The sequence below is a fragment of the Theropithecus gelada genome, chromosome X, assembly GCF_003255815.1.
Source record: "Theropithecus gelada isolate Dixy chromosome X, Tgel_1.0, whole genome shotgun sequence".
Lineage (NCBI taxonomy): Eukaryota > Metazoa > Chordata > Mammalia > Primates > Cercopithecidae > Theropithecus > Theropithecus gelada.
Window position 1 is genome coordinate 35340351 of NC_037689.1, and position 17414 is coordinate 35357764.

A 17414-nucleotide genomic window follows, 5' to 3' on the forward strand; every position below is an offset into this window, starting at 1 on the left:
CGCCATAGCTCTTCAGAGAGGGAAGGCTGTACTTAGCAGGTCTCCGGAAGTTGCGGGATGGGCTGTGAAGCGGTCAAGCCTTGCCGCCTTCAGTCCCTAGTCTCTGGCCCCCCGCCCTCCAGCCGCCTTTGAGTCGTGCCTGGGTCCTCACCCATGCCTCAGAACCGTGAAGAAAGGAAGCTCGCGTGTTTGCTAGAAAACCTAGTTGGGAGTGCGAGGCAGAGAACGTTCAGCACCCTTGTTCCTCCCGAACCTCCGGGACAGAGGCAGCGCTCTGAGGGCAGGGATTCCCCTTCGTCTTGGCCCCACAGCCCAGGCTGGGCACTGAACTCGGGCCGCGGCGGGGCGAGCGAGGCGAGCTTCGGAGGAAGCTGATGCCTGATGATGGCTCAGGTAGACACACCTGCCCCTTCTCGGGGACAGGCGGAAATGAAGTCTTGTTTGTGTTCGTTAAAACTCCTTTCCCCGCTAGGCCTCTTATGGCTTCCCCGGAGGCCACTGGTCTGTTTTCAGACGTTCACGCCTCTGCCCCGCAGGTAACCTGTAACCATTTTGTCTTCTAGTCCAACATGCTCCCCGTGGCTGATGTGTTGAGTCAAGATGAACTGCGCAAAAAGCTATACCAGACGTTTAAGGATCGGGGTATACTGGACACACTCAAGGTATCGGATTTAGGCGTATCTGTGTCATAACTTTTACAAGTGTAACCTGTAACAGGTAGTTAAAATTCAGTCAAGGTTTCGGTTTTAATAATCGTATGATACATAGATTGTAATGGTCAATTACGTTTTTATATTCCCGAATAACTGTCTATCCTGAAACATTACAGTCTCTTGAAAACGTTTGAGAAAATGTTGAGTTTGAGTAGTCTTAAGGGAGCATATTCAAATAATTAATTGAATTTGACAGTAAGATAGGAGGAAATATTTATATAATGAACACGGTAAGATTAGGCTTGTTTTATAAATATGGCTTATAGGTTCCTAAACTAGTAAGTGGATTTGTAAAACAGTTGGATGAAGGACATTGACACCATATAGAAAATACTAGTGTACTGCTTAATAATAGTTTGGGAAATGAAAAATTTCATCTTTAAACTATATTGAAATGTATGAATATTTAATTTGGGCAGCGAATATCTATTAGTATACTTTATATTTGGATTAACAGCCAGGAGTAGGATTAGCTCAGCGTGTTTTCATTGCAATATGCATTTCAAAAGCATATTTTACATTTAAAATACGTAGATATATCCTGTATATGTATCCTTTTTTAATTTAAATTATATGGTGAGCATTTCCCTGTTTCCTTAAAAGTTTTTTGAAATCTTCATTTTCAGTGGCGACAGGCTTATCTTTGGATATTTTTGTAACGTATATAGCAGTCCCCTGTTGTTGAATATTTTGGTTATATTCTCCAACAGTCCACAGAGGTGTGATGAAGTGGCAGAAATTTTTCCTATACTTAATATCCCAATCGTAAGCTGCTGAAATGGGCTTCTAGGGAAGTGAAGTTATGAGTCTGCAAGCGGATCTGGCTAACCACCCGTTTCATTTGGAAGCTAGGGAAAGAAAGCTTTTTCTAGAACCCACTGGACTGCTTGTCTCACGGGGTAAGACAAAGTGTGCAGGGAAAGGTTCCTAACTTCTGGCCATGGATCTAGAACCATTATGGAAATAGAAGGAAGGTTTCCAATGAATGTAACACATCTGTGTATATCTCTAGTGAAACAATCCTGCTGAAATTTCTTTCCCTTGTGTTTGTTTCTTTTTTATTTTTGTTTTTATTTTGCACTAGACACAACTTCGAAACCAGCTAATTCATGAGTTGATGCACCCTGTATTGAGTGGAGAACTGCAACCTCGGTCCATTTCAGTAGAAGGGAGCTCCCTCTTAATAGGCGCTTCTAACTCTTTAGTGGCAGATCACTTACAAAGATGTGGCTATGAATATTCACTTTCTGTTTTCTTTCCAGAAAGTGGTTTGGCAAAAGAAAAGGTAAAGTCTTTCCTTTTCTATTTTTGAATTTTTTATTAACAGGTTCTTCCTCTGACAGTAAAGTGCTGCATGATAGCTAAGTGCTCCTTGACTAGGTCCATTTCTAGTTCCTCTTTGAATTCACATTGTACCTGCACATAATATATTTGTTATATAATAAGTGGGTACTAAATTTGAAATTAATTTTTTGGCATCTCATTTAGTCTCATGTAAAATAGTGATATATAGAATCTCTAAATGTTCCAGACCTATAATTGATCTATCCTCTATCTTGTCTATTAAGATTCTGCCAATCTGCTGAATGCCTACTGTAAGCTTGGCACTGTGATAGGCACACTGCAGATGTTTTGTGTGTTACAGATGAGGAACCAGACACTAGAGAGGTGAATCAGTTTGCCCAAGCTCAAGTAACTTTTAAGTGGCAATACAGGGTGGTAAATCTAGATCTCTAACATGAGCTCTTTTTTCCTGCACTAGTTTCTTCAGATGTTTCTCTTCTTTGTAATTAGATAAGTGAGAAATATGTAATTTAAAAAATCTGTAAAGTTCTCAAATATTAAAAAGACTTGTTTTATTTTTTACTACTTTTCTAATTATTTTAACTATATTTCTTCACCATTACTGTTGAACATTAGTACTACTTTATTATTTTAAAGGCAGTTACAGCAGACTTTCCCTGTGTATATGTGCGTGTTTTGTTTTTTTTTTAATAGACTTTATTTTTTCAGAGCAGGTTTGGGTTCACAGCAAAGTTAAGTGGGAAGTACAGAGAATTCCCATATGCCTGCTGCCCCTACACACTCACAGCCTCCCTCACTGTCAACATCTTGCATCAAGGTGGTACATTTGCTACAATTTATAAGCCTACCCTGACATGTCATTATCACCCAAAGACCATAGTTTACGGCGAAGGTTGCAGTGAGCCGAGACCATACCACTGCACTCCAGCCTGGGTGATAGGGCGAGACTGTGTCAAAAATAAAATAAATTTCACTCTTGTTGTTGTTCATATGTTTTTGCTTTCTTTGTGTTTTCTGTAAGTATCCAAAAGTTTCATATTCCAAAGTTTTAATGACACAAGAAATACAGTATTTGAGTGAAAACTTAAGTAATTTGCATTTCTTCATAAGCAACCAAATTTTATTTATTGATATTAGGAATTTATTTATGTATTTATTTATTTGAGACAGAGTCTTGTTCTGTCACCCAGGCTAGAGTGCAATGGTGCAATCTTGGCTCACTGCAACTTCTGCCTCCCGGGTTCAAGCTTCCCAAGTAGCTGGGATTACAGGCACCTGCCACCTCACCTGGCTAACTCTTGTATTTTTAGTAGAGACGGCGTTTCACCATGTTGGCCAGGCTGGGCTCAAATCCTGACCCCAGGTGATCTGCCTAACCTCCTAAAGAGGCGGGATTACAAGTGTGAGCCGTCGTGCCTGGCCTGGAATTCATTTTTGATACATCATTCTCTAACTTTCTAATCACTTTATACTTTTACTTATTGTATAATAGTCAATTACATAATTATATAGCAGGAATTAATCTCGTTCATACAACTTAACGGTTTCTACTAATGTAAAATGCCCATGCAGAATATTTTCTTTAAAGGAAAACCAATTGAAAACAAATATCAGTGTTCTCAGAGCAGACATAGTGAATGGTATATACTGTAGTAGAAATATATTTTAATAGCTACCAAAAATGTCTGTTTAACAATAGTTTAAGTATAATTATGGTTTTAAGGACAGTAAAAATTTATTTACATTTTTAAACAATGAATACTTTTTAAAAAATTGTAATTGAATGACCCAGGAACTCAGTCATGTATTCATTGGATATTTCAGTGTCATCTGTAAGGCATTAAACATTTCTGTTAGACATATCTTTGATGTGAAGTACTTAGAAGTTAATTACATGGTAAAGATATTTTGTCCTTTTGACCTTGATATGTTTATAGTAACTTATTTAACTGTAAGAAAGAGCTTTAAGTTTGCTTTATTAGCATAGTTATGATCTTATTTAATCTGAAGGATGTTTCTTAATTTCATATTCAGAAACATCCTAATTTATCATTTAAACACTGATATAACAATATGTCTAATTAGTAACCTTTTTTTTTTCTTAAGGTATTTACTATGCAGGATCTATTACAACTCATTAAAATCAACCCTACTTCCAGTCTCTACAAATCACTGGTACGATGGCTCAGTTTCTATAATCTACTTTGGTTTGTTAATTATAACTGAATAGCTGAATAAAAGTAAAATATTTTCTTTTAACAGGTTTCAGGATCTGATAAAGAAAATCAAAAAGGTAGGAGCCATCATCTTTGTAGAGAACAGCAACATTTTTCTATGTACTTTTTCCTCTAAAAGAATTAAGCTAACTTTTAAGGAAAAGAGTAAAATTTAATTTGATTTAAATTATTTGATTTCTGCAGGTCATTTCCCCTATATTTCCATTTTTGTAATAACTTAGATATTCAAATAAGAAAACTGCAGACAGTATCAAAGGCCCTACAGACAGGCTGAAAGATACTGTTTGTAAAAATACCCACTGTTGGGAACATTTCGGCAGGAAAAAAAAAAAACCTCAAAAAACTAGTAACTTTTAGGCTAAGTGTCTTTGTATATTAGGTATCCCTCTCAAGTATAATTGATAGGGTATTAGATGTATTAATATTTCCTTAAAGAATGAGAGTTGTATTCAGTAATGTGTTATATGTCTTTTGTTCTTAAGTGTTTATACAGGCCAGGCGCGGTTGCTCACGCCTGTAATCCCAGCACTTTGGGAGGCCGAGGCGGGTGGATCACCTGAGGTCGGGAGTTTGAGACCAGCCTGACCAACCTGGAGAAACCCCGTTTCTACTAAAAATACAAAAAAATTAGCCACGTGTGGTGGCACATGGTTGTAATCACAGCTACTCAGGAGGCTGAGACAGGAGAATTGCTTGAACCTCGAAGGCAGAGGTTGTGGTGAGCTGAGATCATGCCATTACACTCCAGCCTGGGCAACAAGAGCAAAACTCTGTCTCAAAAACCAAACAAAAAAAAATGTTTATATAGACCTAATAAATTGCCTTAATTTTGGCCTTGATAACAACCTTTCATAGAGTCCATAACTACTGTGGGTTTCAGACCGTTAGTTAGACTTGATGATGGGCTTTGTAGCATGAACATAAGCTGGCAACTTGGCTTTGATGCATAGTTATGCTTCAGGTATTTTAAAATAAGCTGTTAGTAATAGTCCTTTTGTTTTGGTACACCCTTGGATTTTGTCTGTTGCCTGCACTGCTATCATCCCCACAAGGACATTCCTTTATTCATCTGTTCGTTCGCCAATTCATGCAGAACTTAATCATGTGAATACTTATTTTTCTGCCAGCCATTAAGTCTGTGACTTAATTGCCAAGTCTTTTGGTAGTAATGTTAGCAGAGGATAAATAAATTGGAACATAAGATATTCTGGGCTGCCCACAAACTAGACCATCCCTACTGAAGTTCAGTATGGTAAATGATCCTATATTCTGTGCTCTAGGAACTGTCCAGTGTAACTCTGTGATTATGGAAATGTCTATATCTATGCTGTTTAATGTGGTAGCTGCTAGCCTCATGTGGCTATTGAGCCTTGAAATGTGGCTAGTGTGACTGAATAACTGAATTTTAAATTTACGTTTAATTAGCTACACATGCATAGTGACTACCATATTAGCAGAACTCTGAGGTATATAGCTAGTATCTTTTACTTAACTATTATTTCATGGCTTGAAGGGATATTAAGAAATAATCTATGGGCCAGGCACGGTGGCTCATGCCTGTAATCCCAGCACTTTGGGAGGGCAAATCTGGCTGATCACTTGAGGTCAGGGGTTCGAGACCAGCCTGGCCAACATGGTGAAACATGTTGAAACACCATCTCTACTAAAATACAAAAATTTTGTATTAGAAATACAAAAATTAGCCAGGCGTGGTGTCGAGTGCCTGTAATCCCAGCTACTTGGGAGGCTGAGGCAGACGAATCGCTTGAACCGGAGAGGTAAAGGTTGCAGTGAGCCAAGATAGCGCCACCACACTCCAGTCTGGGTGACAGAGCTGGACTACATCTCAAAAGAAAAAAAAAATCTATGTAGATACATTATCCTTAAAAACAGTTTTTCCATGGCTGGGCGCAGTGGCTCATGCCTGTAATCCCAGCACTTTGGGAGGCTGAGGTGGGCAGATCACGAGGTCAGGAGAGCAAGGCCATCCTGGCCAACATGGTGAAACCCTGTCTCTACTGAAATACAAAAGTTAGCCAGGCATGGTGGCGTTCACCTGTAGTCCCAGCTATTTGGGAGGCTGAGGCAGGAGAATCGCTTGAACCCTGGGGAGGCGGAGGTTGCAATGAGCTGAGATCGCGCCACTGCGCTCCAGCCTAGCAACAGAGCAAGACTCTGTCTCAAAAAAAAAAAAAAAAGAAAGAAAAAAGTTTTTACACAGTCTCTTCAGTCTCTTTAAATGCATCTGGTTCAGAAAGACATCTGGCTGACAGCCGTTACGAGCTTCACCTAGCATCCCAGTAAAATTTCTGGAAGCCAGAAAAACTATGAGTTGCAGATATGTCAGGCTTCCTAGTGCCAAAATTTGGATAGAACTCTTAGCTAACAATAAAATAGCTCCTGGTAAGATAAAATTTTTTTTAAAAAATTGGTGTCTTCCAATTAACCAACAGAAAACATGTAGAAAGAGAAAGATATTTTGTACTTAACTGTTATCTGTCCCCTGACTCAGAGACCTGTGGTCTTATCCTACCATATCTATGCTCAGGGGATGCTAAGCTGTTGAATGACCGTGGTACTTTTCTCCTAGATTCTAGTCACCCATTCTTCCCACTCCTAATTTTTCCTTTCAGAGATAGTGATACCTGTTATGCACGTCCGTGTGAAGAGACCACCAAACAGGCTTTGTGTGAGCAACAAGGCTGTTTATAAAGTGAATAAACTTTATAAAGTGAATAAACAGCCTTGTTGGGTGCAAGTGTGCTGAGTCCAAAAAGAGAGTCAGTGAAGGGAGATAGGAGAGGGGCAGCTTTATAGGGCTTGGGTCGGCAGTGGAAAGTTACAATTAAAGGTGGTTATCTATTGTTAGCAGGGGAGGGGGTCCCAAGGTGCGTGGTGGAGAGATCATGGGACTCATTGTCCAGAAGAAGAATGTCACAAGGTCGATTGATCAGTTGGAGCAGGGCAGGAACAAGTAATAATGGTGGAATGTCGTAAGGTTGGTCAATCAGTTAAGGAAGGAGCTGTTTCACTTCTTCTGTGGTTTTTCGGCTGGCTCCTGCAGGCCATCTGGACGTATATGTGCAGGTCATGGGGGTTACAATGGCTGAGCTTTGACTCAGAGGCCTGACAATATCCAGAAAATGATGTGCACAAAATTTGGAAGAGGGAAGAAAATTTGGATATTGGCCCTTTGATTTTTGGAAGTTAAAATTCTTATCTGCAATTGGCAAAAGAATAGACATACACATCAATGGGGACAGAATTAGAAAGTCCAGAAATACATCCACACAAATATAGTCAATTGATTTTTTTTAACAAAGATGCAAAGGCAGTTCAATAGAGGAAAGATAGTCTTTTCAACAAGTGGTGCTGTAACAATTGGATATTCATATTCACAAAAGTGAACCTAGACACAGATCTTATACTTTACACAAAAACTAACTCAAAATGAACCATAGACCTAAATGTAAAATGCAAAACTATAAAACTTCCAGATGAGAACAGTAGAAAGTCTGTGTGATCTTGGGTTTCGTGATGAGATGTAACACCAAGAGCAAGATATATGAAAGAAAAAAGTAAATCAGTTAGACTTTATTAAAATTAAAAACATCTCTGTGAAAGATACTGTTCTTTTTGTTTTGTTTTTGAGATTGAGTTTCACTCTGCTGCCCAGGCTGGAGGGCAGTGGTGCGACCTCAGCTCACTGCAGCCTCCGCCTCCTGGGTTCGAGTGATTCTCCTGTCTCAGCCTCCTGAGTAGCTGGGACTACAGGTGCCTGCCATCACGTCTGGCTAATTTTTTTGTGTTTTTAATAGAGATGGGGTTCATCATGTTGACCAGGCTGGTCTTGATCCCTTGACCTCAGGTGATCCGCCCACCTCAGCCTCCCAGAGTGCTGGGATTACAAGTGTGAGTCACTGCACCCTGCCGAAAGACACTGTTAAGAGAATGAAAAGACCCAATGTCAAAACCCATAGAGCGTTACATCATCAAGAGTGAACCTTAATGTTTGCAAATTTACCTGAGGTGATCCCAGGATGGAATGCAGACATGACAAAACAGTCTGATCCCCTCCCTGAAGGAGGTGGGGATGGGGGTGGGGGAAAAGGTGCTGAGCTAACTAATGTTTTTAGTTCCAGGAAACTAAACATTTCTTAAGTAATTTATGCGTGTGGTTTAAAACAAAGTCTCAAACTATTCAGAAGGATATAAAGTGAAAGCAAAGTAGCAGTTTCTGCCCATGTTCTCTAATCTCATGCTCCACTGATAATTAGAATTAACAGTTTCACTCCACTGATAACTAGATTTAAGTTTCTTGTTTATCCTTCTAAAACTGAGGTTAAAATTATGTATTTGTAATTAAAACACAATCAAGATTATATCATAGATACTGTATGCAATTTGCTTTTTTTTTTTTTTTTTTTTTTGAGACGGAGTCTCGCTGTGCTCCCAGGCTGGAGTGCAGTGGCGCGATCTCGGCTCACTGCAAGCTCCGCCTCCCGGGTTCACGCCATTCTCCCGCCTCAGCCTCCCAAGTAGCTGAGACTACAGGCGCCCGCCACCACGCCCGGCTAGTTTTTTGTATTTTTAGTAGAGACGGGGTTTCACTATGTTAGCCAGGATAGTCTCGATCTCCTGACCTCGTGATCCACCCGCCTCGGCCTCCCAAAGTGCTGGGATTACAGGCTTGAGCCACCGCGCCCGGCCGCAATTTGCTTTTTTTAATCCACCAGTATATCTTTCTATAGCAGTATAGACTAATTATTTTTAAAGAATGTATTTAACCCCCTATTGATTGACATTTGGTTGTTTTATTGTTTGCTTTTTGCCATTACAGGTAACCAATGTGCAGACCATTGTGCAGTGTGCACCCTTTGTGCCCTTATAAAAGTATAGCTGTGTAAATTCATAGAAGTGGAATGACTAAAGGGCACATGCATTTCAAATATATATAAGCACTGGCAATTTTCTCTCCCAAGTGAATGAGCATAGCTATATATCCACTCCCTTGCCAACACTTAGCATTATACAAGTTTTAATCTTAGCAGTGTTATAGGGAAAATAGTGGTTTCTCCGTTGTATTAATTTGCATTTATGATTTTGTTCATGTTTATTCAGCATCTAAAAATTTTGTTCATCTTTGACTATTTTTTTCTACTCACTGTCCGCGTTTTTTCCCATTTTTCTGTTTTTTTTTTTTTTTAACTGATTTGTAAGAGTTCTTCAATGTTATGAAAATGTCATCACTTTAGTCTTGGTTATACCTCCATATTATTGCAACTATTTTTCCCAGTATGTTATATTTTTATTTTATGCCATATGTAAGCTTTCACTTTTTATGCAGTTAGATTGATAAATATTTCTCCTTATTCCTTCCAGGTTTTGCATCAGGCTTGGGAAGGCTTTTCCTCAAATTTATTGAAAGATATGACTGGGCACAGTGGCTCATGCTTGTGATCCCAGCACTTTGGGAGGCCCAGGCAGGAGGATTGCTTGAGGGCATGAGTTTGAGACTAGCCTGGGCAACATAGTGAGACTCTGTTTATACGAAAAGTAAAATTAGCTGGGCATGGTGGGTGGTGGTGTGTGCCTCTAGTCCCAGCTACTTGGGAGGCTGAAGTAGGAGGATTGCTTGAGCCCAGGAGGTTGAGGCTGCAGTGAGCCATGATTACACCACTGCACTCCAGCCTGCGTGACAGAGCAAGACTCTTGTCTCTAAAAAAAGGAAAGATATATAATGTAAAAAATAGTAATGTCATAAAACTAAGATTGTATAAACAGTGACTGAGCAGTGGTTGAAAGTTGTGAAACAAAACTTATGCATTATGTTTTTTAGGTTTTCTTATGCATTTTTTAAAAGAATTGGCAGAATATCATCAAGCTAAAGAAAGTTGCAATATGGAAACTCAGACAAGTTCGACACTTAGCAGAGATTCTCTGGGTAATTACAGCCTTTCTTAATTTCAGTTCTGCTGTTTTCATTTTGAATGAAGGAAATTATCTGATTTATGATATTGTGTGATTGCTGCTTGAACTGGAGGGATGTAACCTGCAGGCAACAAGGGAATTCATTTCTTCTGGAATCATCATGGAGGACCAGGAAGTGCTCTCCAGGGTCATTCCCTAGCCTCATAAATGCCAGGGCTACATTGGCCAAATCATGCAGGCATTCAAAGGCCCATATTCTTCCTTGTTGAGTTTGACTTCTCTTAACTGGGAGGTTCTTCCTTGTGTCTTGTCTAACTTTACAGCCACCCAGTTAGAAGATTAAACTACTTGCTTTGCAAAGAACTAAAGAAGTCACTGGCTCATCACTTCATTTTATAGTTGAGGAAACCGAGGTCCTCAGAGGAAGAGCAACTTGGAAACACTCAGGCTGCATCAGAACTAATAGTGGAGTCCAAGTTCTCCTGTCCATGATCTAGAGTTTTTTGTGCTATCCAGCTGGTCTACAATACCATCCTGTCCATCAGTTTTGTGCTCAGTAGAGATGGGAAACAGCTGTTTAAAATGATATGCTTAATGGATTTCTTGGCCCTTCCTTACTCTTAAATAGTAACAGTAACTTGTAAGAAGATAAGTTCATAATTCATAAAATGTATTATATGACTATGCCTTTCATCAAGTGTAGGTTTAATTCAATTAGAAACATACTACTTGCTAATTATCAAGCAGTGTTGTTCAGTGGTGTGAACCACATATGTAATTTTAAATTTTCTGGCAGCCACATTGAAAAAAGTAAAAAGAAACAGGTGAAATTTGTTTTAATAATATTAACCCAATACATCCAAAATATTATTTCAACATGTATTCAATATAAAAAATACTAATGAGATATTTCACATTTAGTTTTTGCACTAAGCCTTTGAAATCTCATGTGTTTTTTACATTTAAAGCACATCTCAGTTCAATTTGGTCACATTTGAAGTGTCAATGGCCCCGTGTGGCTGGAGAGTCCTGTATTGGACAGCATTTGGAAAATATAGAAAAGTAGATGGAAAAACATGTCTAAAGTCATCCCTACCAGAGATAAACACTATCAGTGTTTTAATCTACTTCTGCAAACCTTTTTCGATCTGTGCATACTTTTTTGGTGGGCGTTATACATGGTTGAGATTGTACTGTGGGTTGAGTTTTGCACTTTGCTGTGTGGTTGATTCTGATCCATAGTTTGTTTGAGGGCCGTGGACTAAGGGAAGAAAGAGTCAGCAGACCTCACTTTAATCCTGGTTATGCTGTTATGTAGTCACTTACTAAGCTGTATCGGCATTTGTTCTTTATCTGTAAAGGGGAGGCGTTGATGTACATGATCTTTGATTCTTTTTAAAGTTATTGTTTTGAATGTGTAAGTCAGCTTTAACTGAAGTCCAATAAAGAGCTCTCTGTCTTAGCACTTAGAGAGTAGGAAAAGACTCCAGTGTTTTCTGACTTAAACTGTACTCTTGGCTTTCTTTGTCCTCTAACATTTTATGATGAACATTTTTAAACATACAGAAAAGTTGATACAATTTTAGTGAACACTTGTATATCCACCACCTAGATTCCACTATTACGCTTGTATTATACGCGCTTCATCATTTTTATCTGTCCATCCATTCATCGACTTTCCTTTTTTTGTATTTCAAAGTAAGTTGCAGACATCCCTACACTTTCACCTAAGTATGCTCTTTTGAACCAAAGGTCTGGCATCTTACACACCTGACCATGTTTCTATGTCCTAATTTGATGTGTTATTTTTTAATAGCTGAGAAGCTTCAGCTTATTGATGATCAGTTTGCAGATGCTTACCCTCAGCGTGTCAAGTTCGAATCTTTAGAAATAAAGCTAAATGAATATAAGAGAGAAATAGAAGAGCAACTTCGGGCAGAAATGTGTCAAAAGGTAAGCTTTATCTTGTTACCGTTAATAAGAGTGATGTTTTTGCTTGTCTTCTAAAGTCTTAACCTTAGGTATATGGGAAAATATCTAGAACTTTTAATAGTGAATGGGATACTATACTGTTGTGCACATATTTTTTTATTTCTGATGACATTTGTTTATGCCTGTTGAGTGAATCCCACAAATACAGTGAATGAAATAAAACTAAAGATGAAATAAATATATTTGGGCAGAGCATTATGTTAAACCTAGATGTAAAGAGAGAACTTGTTCCTTTTTTTAATAGTATAATGGTATTTTTAATTTTTTGTGATCAATTTGCAGTTGAAGTTTTTTAAAGATACCGAGATAGCAAAAATTAAAATGGAAGCGAAAAAAAAGTATGAGAAGGAATTAGCCATGTTCCAGAATGATTTTGAGAAAGCCTGTCAAGCAAAATCTGAAGCCCTCGTTCTTCGGGAAAAGAGTACCCTTGAAAGAATTCAAAAGCACCAAGAGGTGGTATTTACAAATATTTTATGTGTGGCTATTTCCTGCAGCTATTAGTAGGTTGGCTCAAGATCCAGGAACAGGATGGTACAATTGATGGAACAAGGCCCCAGAAGAGCAATAGGGACTGGGGCCAAGAGTGCAAACAGAAGGATGGGCCTTGAAAAGGATACACAAATTTGCTTCCTCTGAGACTGGTGGAAAGGGAAGAACTGTGGAGGTGAACAATCAAGTTGGGATTATGAGAAACATACCCTAAATAAGCTCCATCTCCTCAGGCAGATTAGAGGGTTAGATCTCGGGTTTTAGGAGCAGATTGGAGGTGCAGAGAAGCTCCTGTGGATAAGGGAAGAACAGCCCTTTAAAGCAGAGAGGACTGATCACCTGTATTGAGGGCTCAGCTGTGGTTGGGGGAGCCTGGAATTGAGAGAGATCAACCCATGTGCTTGTAGGTGAGTTTTCTGTTCTAGTTCTGGGGAGGATTTGTAAGTATCTCTTTCTGCCCCTTTCAGTGAGGGTGGAAAAATGGAGATGCTTTGGAAGTGGAGCTTTTCAGAGCCTAATTTATTTGACTAGAGAAAGGCAGCCTATTTAATTGAAGATTCTGGGGCTCTCTTGGGTAGTGAAGGGAAGCAGAGGAGAGGGCAGGTGGCTTCTGGGGGAAAGGGAGGATTGAGTGGCAGTGTCAGTGATCAAGGACTCGATCTAGAGAGACTGGTAGTTGGAAAAATAAGGATGGTCCAAGAATATAGAATTGCAGGATGAGGTTTCAGGTGGAGACTAGAAACCAAATGCAGTATGCTGCCATTGGAGAGAGCCATGGAAATGAGCAAGGATGAAGGTCCCCGGGGTAAAGGAGTCACCAGGGCCACAAGGGTCATCCATGTGACCATTTGATCTTGTCACCCCAGAAAGTAACTGGACAGGAGACGGAGAGGGTGAAGAGTGGGAGGGAGTCCATGTTGGCAAGCGGGATTGGATCTACTCCTTTAAGATCATATTCCTTTCCCAAGGGCGTGTCTTAGACCAAACTAGATTTACCGCACTATTTCCAACATACATCCAGAACTACTGCTGTCAGATGTTGAAAGTAGGAATGCTTCCCCCTAGTGTCCACTCTTGCTTGGGGCTTCTCAATAAGACCTGGTTGTATAATGCTAAGGGCACCCCCTCTAAAATTTTGTATAGCATTTCTGGGAATTGGGCTTGCTTCAGCTATAAAAATGAATGTTGGAAGCACATATCTTTGAGATGATTAGATTGTGTTTAGACTAATAACTCCATCTTCAAGATAGGTGACTGACTAGATCCCTGTTTGTTTAACTCTGATTATCTGAAAGCTTTGAAGAAGATTGTCATCCTCATAAAAAGCACCATATCTTTATTCCCTCACCTGGACTGTCCATCCCCTTCTTTCCCTGACAAAACCATACTGTCTTTCAAGACCCAGCTTGGATGTCACCTGGGTAATGCCTTCCCTGACTCCCACTGAGCGACTCATTTAGGCCTTGTTCCTGCATCACTCTCTATGTACTTCAGTTACAAAATCATCACATCTTAGTGTGATTGTTTCTCACTCCTTGACTAAATTGTGAGGTCTTTAGAGATGAGGACTGTATCTGTCTACCTTTTTATATCCAGTTTCCAGTATGCTGCTTGACATGTCGTGGGTAGTTAGTAAATTCTTTCTCTGTGAACACACAAATGGAAGGATGGCCCGTTCTTTTAGAAGTTCATATGAGCTTGCTAACTCTGAGTCAGAATGACCCATGAACTGAAACATTCAGACAGCACCACCACTAAAAACTATGGGGGTTCGATTCTTTTGGAGTTTTGTTGCTGAATGTACATTTTGTTTAATTTTTCTTCCTGGGGAACATGCCAAAATTTAGGTAAGGGCTCCAGGTTTGGTGGCTCATGCTTGTAGTCCCAGCACTTTGGGAGGCCAAGGCAAAGCATATCACTTGAGCCCAGAAGTTCAAGACCAGCCTGGGCAGCATGGCAAAACCCCATCTCTACAAAAATACAAAACATCAGCCCGACTTGGTGGTATGTGCCTGTAGTTCCTGCAGCTACTCAGTAGGCTGAGGTGGGAGGAACCCTTGAGCTTGGGAGGAAGAGGTTGCAGTGAGCCAGGATCACCCCACTGCACTCCAGCCTGTGCAACAGAGACCCTGTCTCAAAAAAATTTTTTTTTTTTTTTTTAGATAATGGACTGAGAGATGTTAAAGAACTAAATAGCATAAATTACACATGGCATGTTAGGACTATAGGGTAATGGTAGTTTAACAGTCATTGGGGGAGTAAATTTTTATGCAGCTAGAATAAGCAAAAAGCATACCTTGAGTTGGAATCTCTTGAAGGTGAAATTGTTATCCTAAATGTCTGTACTTTGCTTTTTGGAATTTAGGAAGCAGTATATTCATTCAAATCTGTTTTGCTTTCATTAGCTTGCTTGCTAAAAATTAATGCTTTTCTATACAGATTGAAACAAAAGAAATTTATGCTCAAAGGCAGCTTTTACTAAAAGATATGGATTTGCTAAGAGGAAGAGAAGCAGAGCTGAAGCAAAGAGTTGAAGCTTTTGAATTGTAAGTAATGCATGTTCATTTTGGATATTCAGAGTGATGAGATTAAAAAGAATTATTAAATATATGTCTAAATATTCTAATGTTCATTGCCAAGTAGAGTTCTTGTTTGTGAAGGGGATATCACCTAGCATTAGAAGGTACAAATTAAGAGGAACAAACACTAGGGTTTTGCTTTTGAAATATTAAACATTAAGATGAAAAGACCAATGAGATGCTATCATCAGGCTACAGTAAGACCAGATAGATAATTTGGAGAAGCTGTTAATACTGGAACAGATCGTATGTTTTGCAGTTACATTCAGTCCCTCAGATCTGATAGTTCCATGTGTGTATGTATAGTAACTGAATTCCATATATCCAGGCCTACAGCTTTTACCAGCTGTGTGCTCAGAAAAGGAAGTATGGTGGTCCGACTTGACTTGTATTTGGTGAAACTATTTCTTTGTGTTATTCACTTTTTCTGAGTGCTCACAAATGTTTCATCCCTCAGATCTTACCTGGGATTGGCAGCAAGCTCACCTGTCCATAGTTTGTGCAGTAAGCCTTCTTTTCCTTTGGGAATCTGCTATTGACACCCATAGATACTCCAGGAATCTTAGTTCGTTAAATAATTTGTCTCCATCTTCATTAATGTTTTTTTCTCACTTCTATAGGCTTCATTTGTTTAATTTCAACTCTCTGTCTACCTTACTCTCTTTTTGGCAATAATGAAAAGGCAGATTGATCAAGAGAGAGAAATAAGCACAAAATTGGGGCAGAGAAAGTTCATCATACCTTTACCTCCATTTTCTCTACTCTTGTTCCCTCCTTCTTAGCGTATAAACTAAATAAATGTAGTTTACCTCTCCACGACTTTCCAGGTTACCAGCAGAGGGAGCTAATACCTAGAGCCTTTACCTGTTCTTGGACTAGTCAGCATTTTGTAGCACTTCTCAGGATGACTGGATCTCACTACCTGCGAACCTACCTCCCTGGCTGGCTAAGGAGTTGGTACTATGGTTGATTTAAAGTCTCACTATGAAGACCATTCTATTCTTCAGTATTTGGAAGCCCTGATTGATCCATCTATCTTTTGCCCTCTTTTTTGGTACTTTTTTCAGTATTCAATCAATAGGTTTTTTTGTTTGTTTTGTTTTTAAGACACAGGGTCTGTCTGTATTGCCCAGGCTGGTCTCAAACACTTGGGATCAAGTGATCCTCCTGCCTCAGCCTTCTGAAAAACTGGGATTATAGGTGCGGGCCACCACACTTGGCTAAAGCTGATTGGTCATTAAATGACAAAAACAAATATTCTATCTTGAATATATATGGACTAATTAATTAAATCCCACAGTTAGAAACAGTATTATAGAAGATTCAAGCACGTAAGTACACTTACCTGTTACTTTGTAACTAATAATATTCTTTCATCCCAGGATTGATTTTGGCCGTGTATCACCTATAACCATTGTTTAAGTGTTTATCTTCTGTGAGAAACCACTTCCCTCTTGAGACTCTCCCACTCCCCTCAGCCCAAAGCCATAGTCAGTTCTGCTAGTTTCAATACGCTGTAACTAGGTCAGTTCATAAAATACACTGAGGACTTCTGGCTCTTTCTTTCTACTTCCCAATAGTGATATCATGTAGCAGTTTTAGTCTGTTGAACTAGACACATGTGATTTTTTTCCTAAATTTGTTAGCTCTGCTGTGGTAGTTTATTTACTTTTTATATTTTTGCTAATTTCAGGAACCAGAAGCTCCAGGAAGAAAAACATAAAAGCATAACTGAGGCACTTAGGAGACGGGAGCAGAATATAAAGAATTTTGAGGAGACCTATGACCGAAAGCTCAAGAATGAACTTCTAAAGTAATTGTTAAGCATTTTTAAATAACTGATATGTTTAAATTAAGTTGGTAGAAACAAAAACTGACGAAGTAGTCTGTAACTTAGGCAAACTTTAGTGTTTGGAAAAAAAATACATAGTTTTATCAATACAGTCAATCCTTTCCTGCATTTAAGTTAGGATAGTTTTTAAAATATAAGAGCCAGGTGTGGTGGCTCACGCCTGTAATCCCAGCACTCTGGGAGGCTGAGGTGGGCGGATCACCTGAGGTCAGGAGTTCAAGACCAGCCTGGCCAACATGGTGAAACCCCATCTCTACTAAAAACACAAAAATTAGCCGGGTGTGGTGGTGAGTGCTTGTAATCCCAGCTACTG

At 39.3% G+C, this 17414-nt stretch overlaps 1 protein-coding gene across 6 annotated transcripts in view; it reads left to right on the forward strand.

Annotated features, from left to right (window-relative positions):
- The first annotated feature begins 22 nt into the window (after positions 1 to 22).
- OFD1 (OFD1, centriole and centriolar satellite protein) overlaps positions 23 to 17414 on the forward strand; it is a 34752-nt gene continuing 17360 nt past the window's right edge. For 2 of the 6 annotated variants that reach the window (XR_003117343.1, XM_025372013.1), the window contains exons 1-10: positions 23 to 393; positions 564 to 662; positions 1798 to 1998; positions 4125 to 4193; positions 4281 to 4311; positions 10095 to 10199; positions 12003 to 12139; positions 12461 to 12634; positions 15110 to 15216; positions 16943 to 17062. Coding sequence is in view for 4 of the 6 variants with exons in the window: in XM_025372013.1 (XP_025227798.1) it covers positions 382 to 393; positions 564 to 662; positions 1798 to 1998; positions 4125 to 4193; positions 4281 to 4311; positions 10095 to 10199; positions 12003 to 12139; positions 12461 to 12634; positions 15110 to 15216; positions 16943 to 17062 (1055 nt within the window). In the remaining 2 variants the exon portion in view is untranslated. Of the gene's footprint in view, positions 394 to 563; positions 663 to 1797; positions 1999 to 4124; positions 4194 to 4280; positions 4312 to 5382; positions 5508 to 10094; positions 10200 to 12002; positions 12140 to 12460; positions 12635 to 15109; positions 15217 to 16942; positions 17063 to 17414 lie in introns of all 6 variants that reach the window. The other 4 variants (XR_003117344.1, XM_025372014.1, XM_025372015.1 and 1 more) reach the window with 3 other exon arrangements.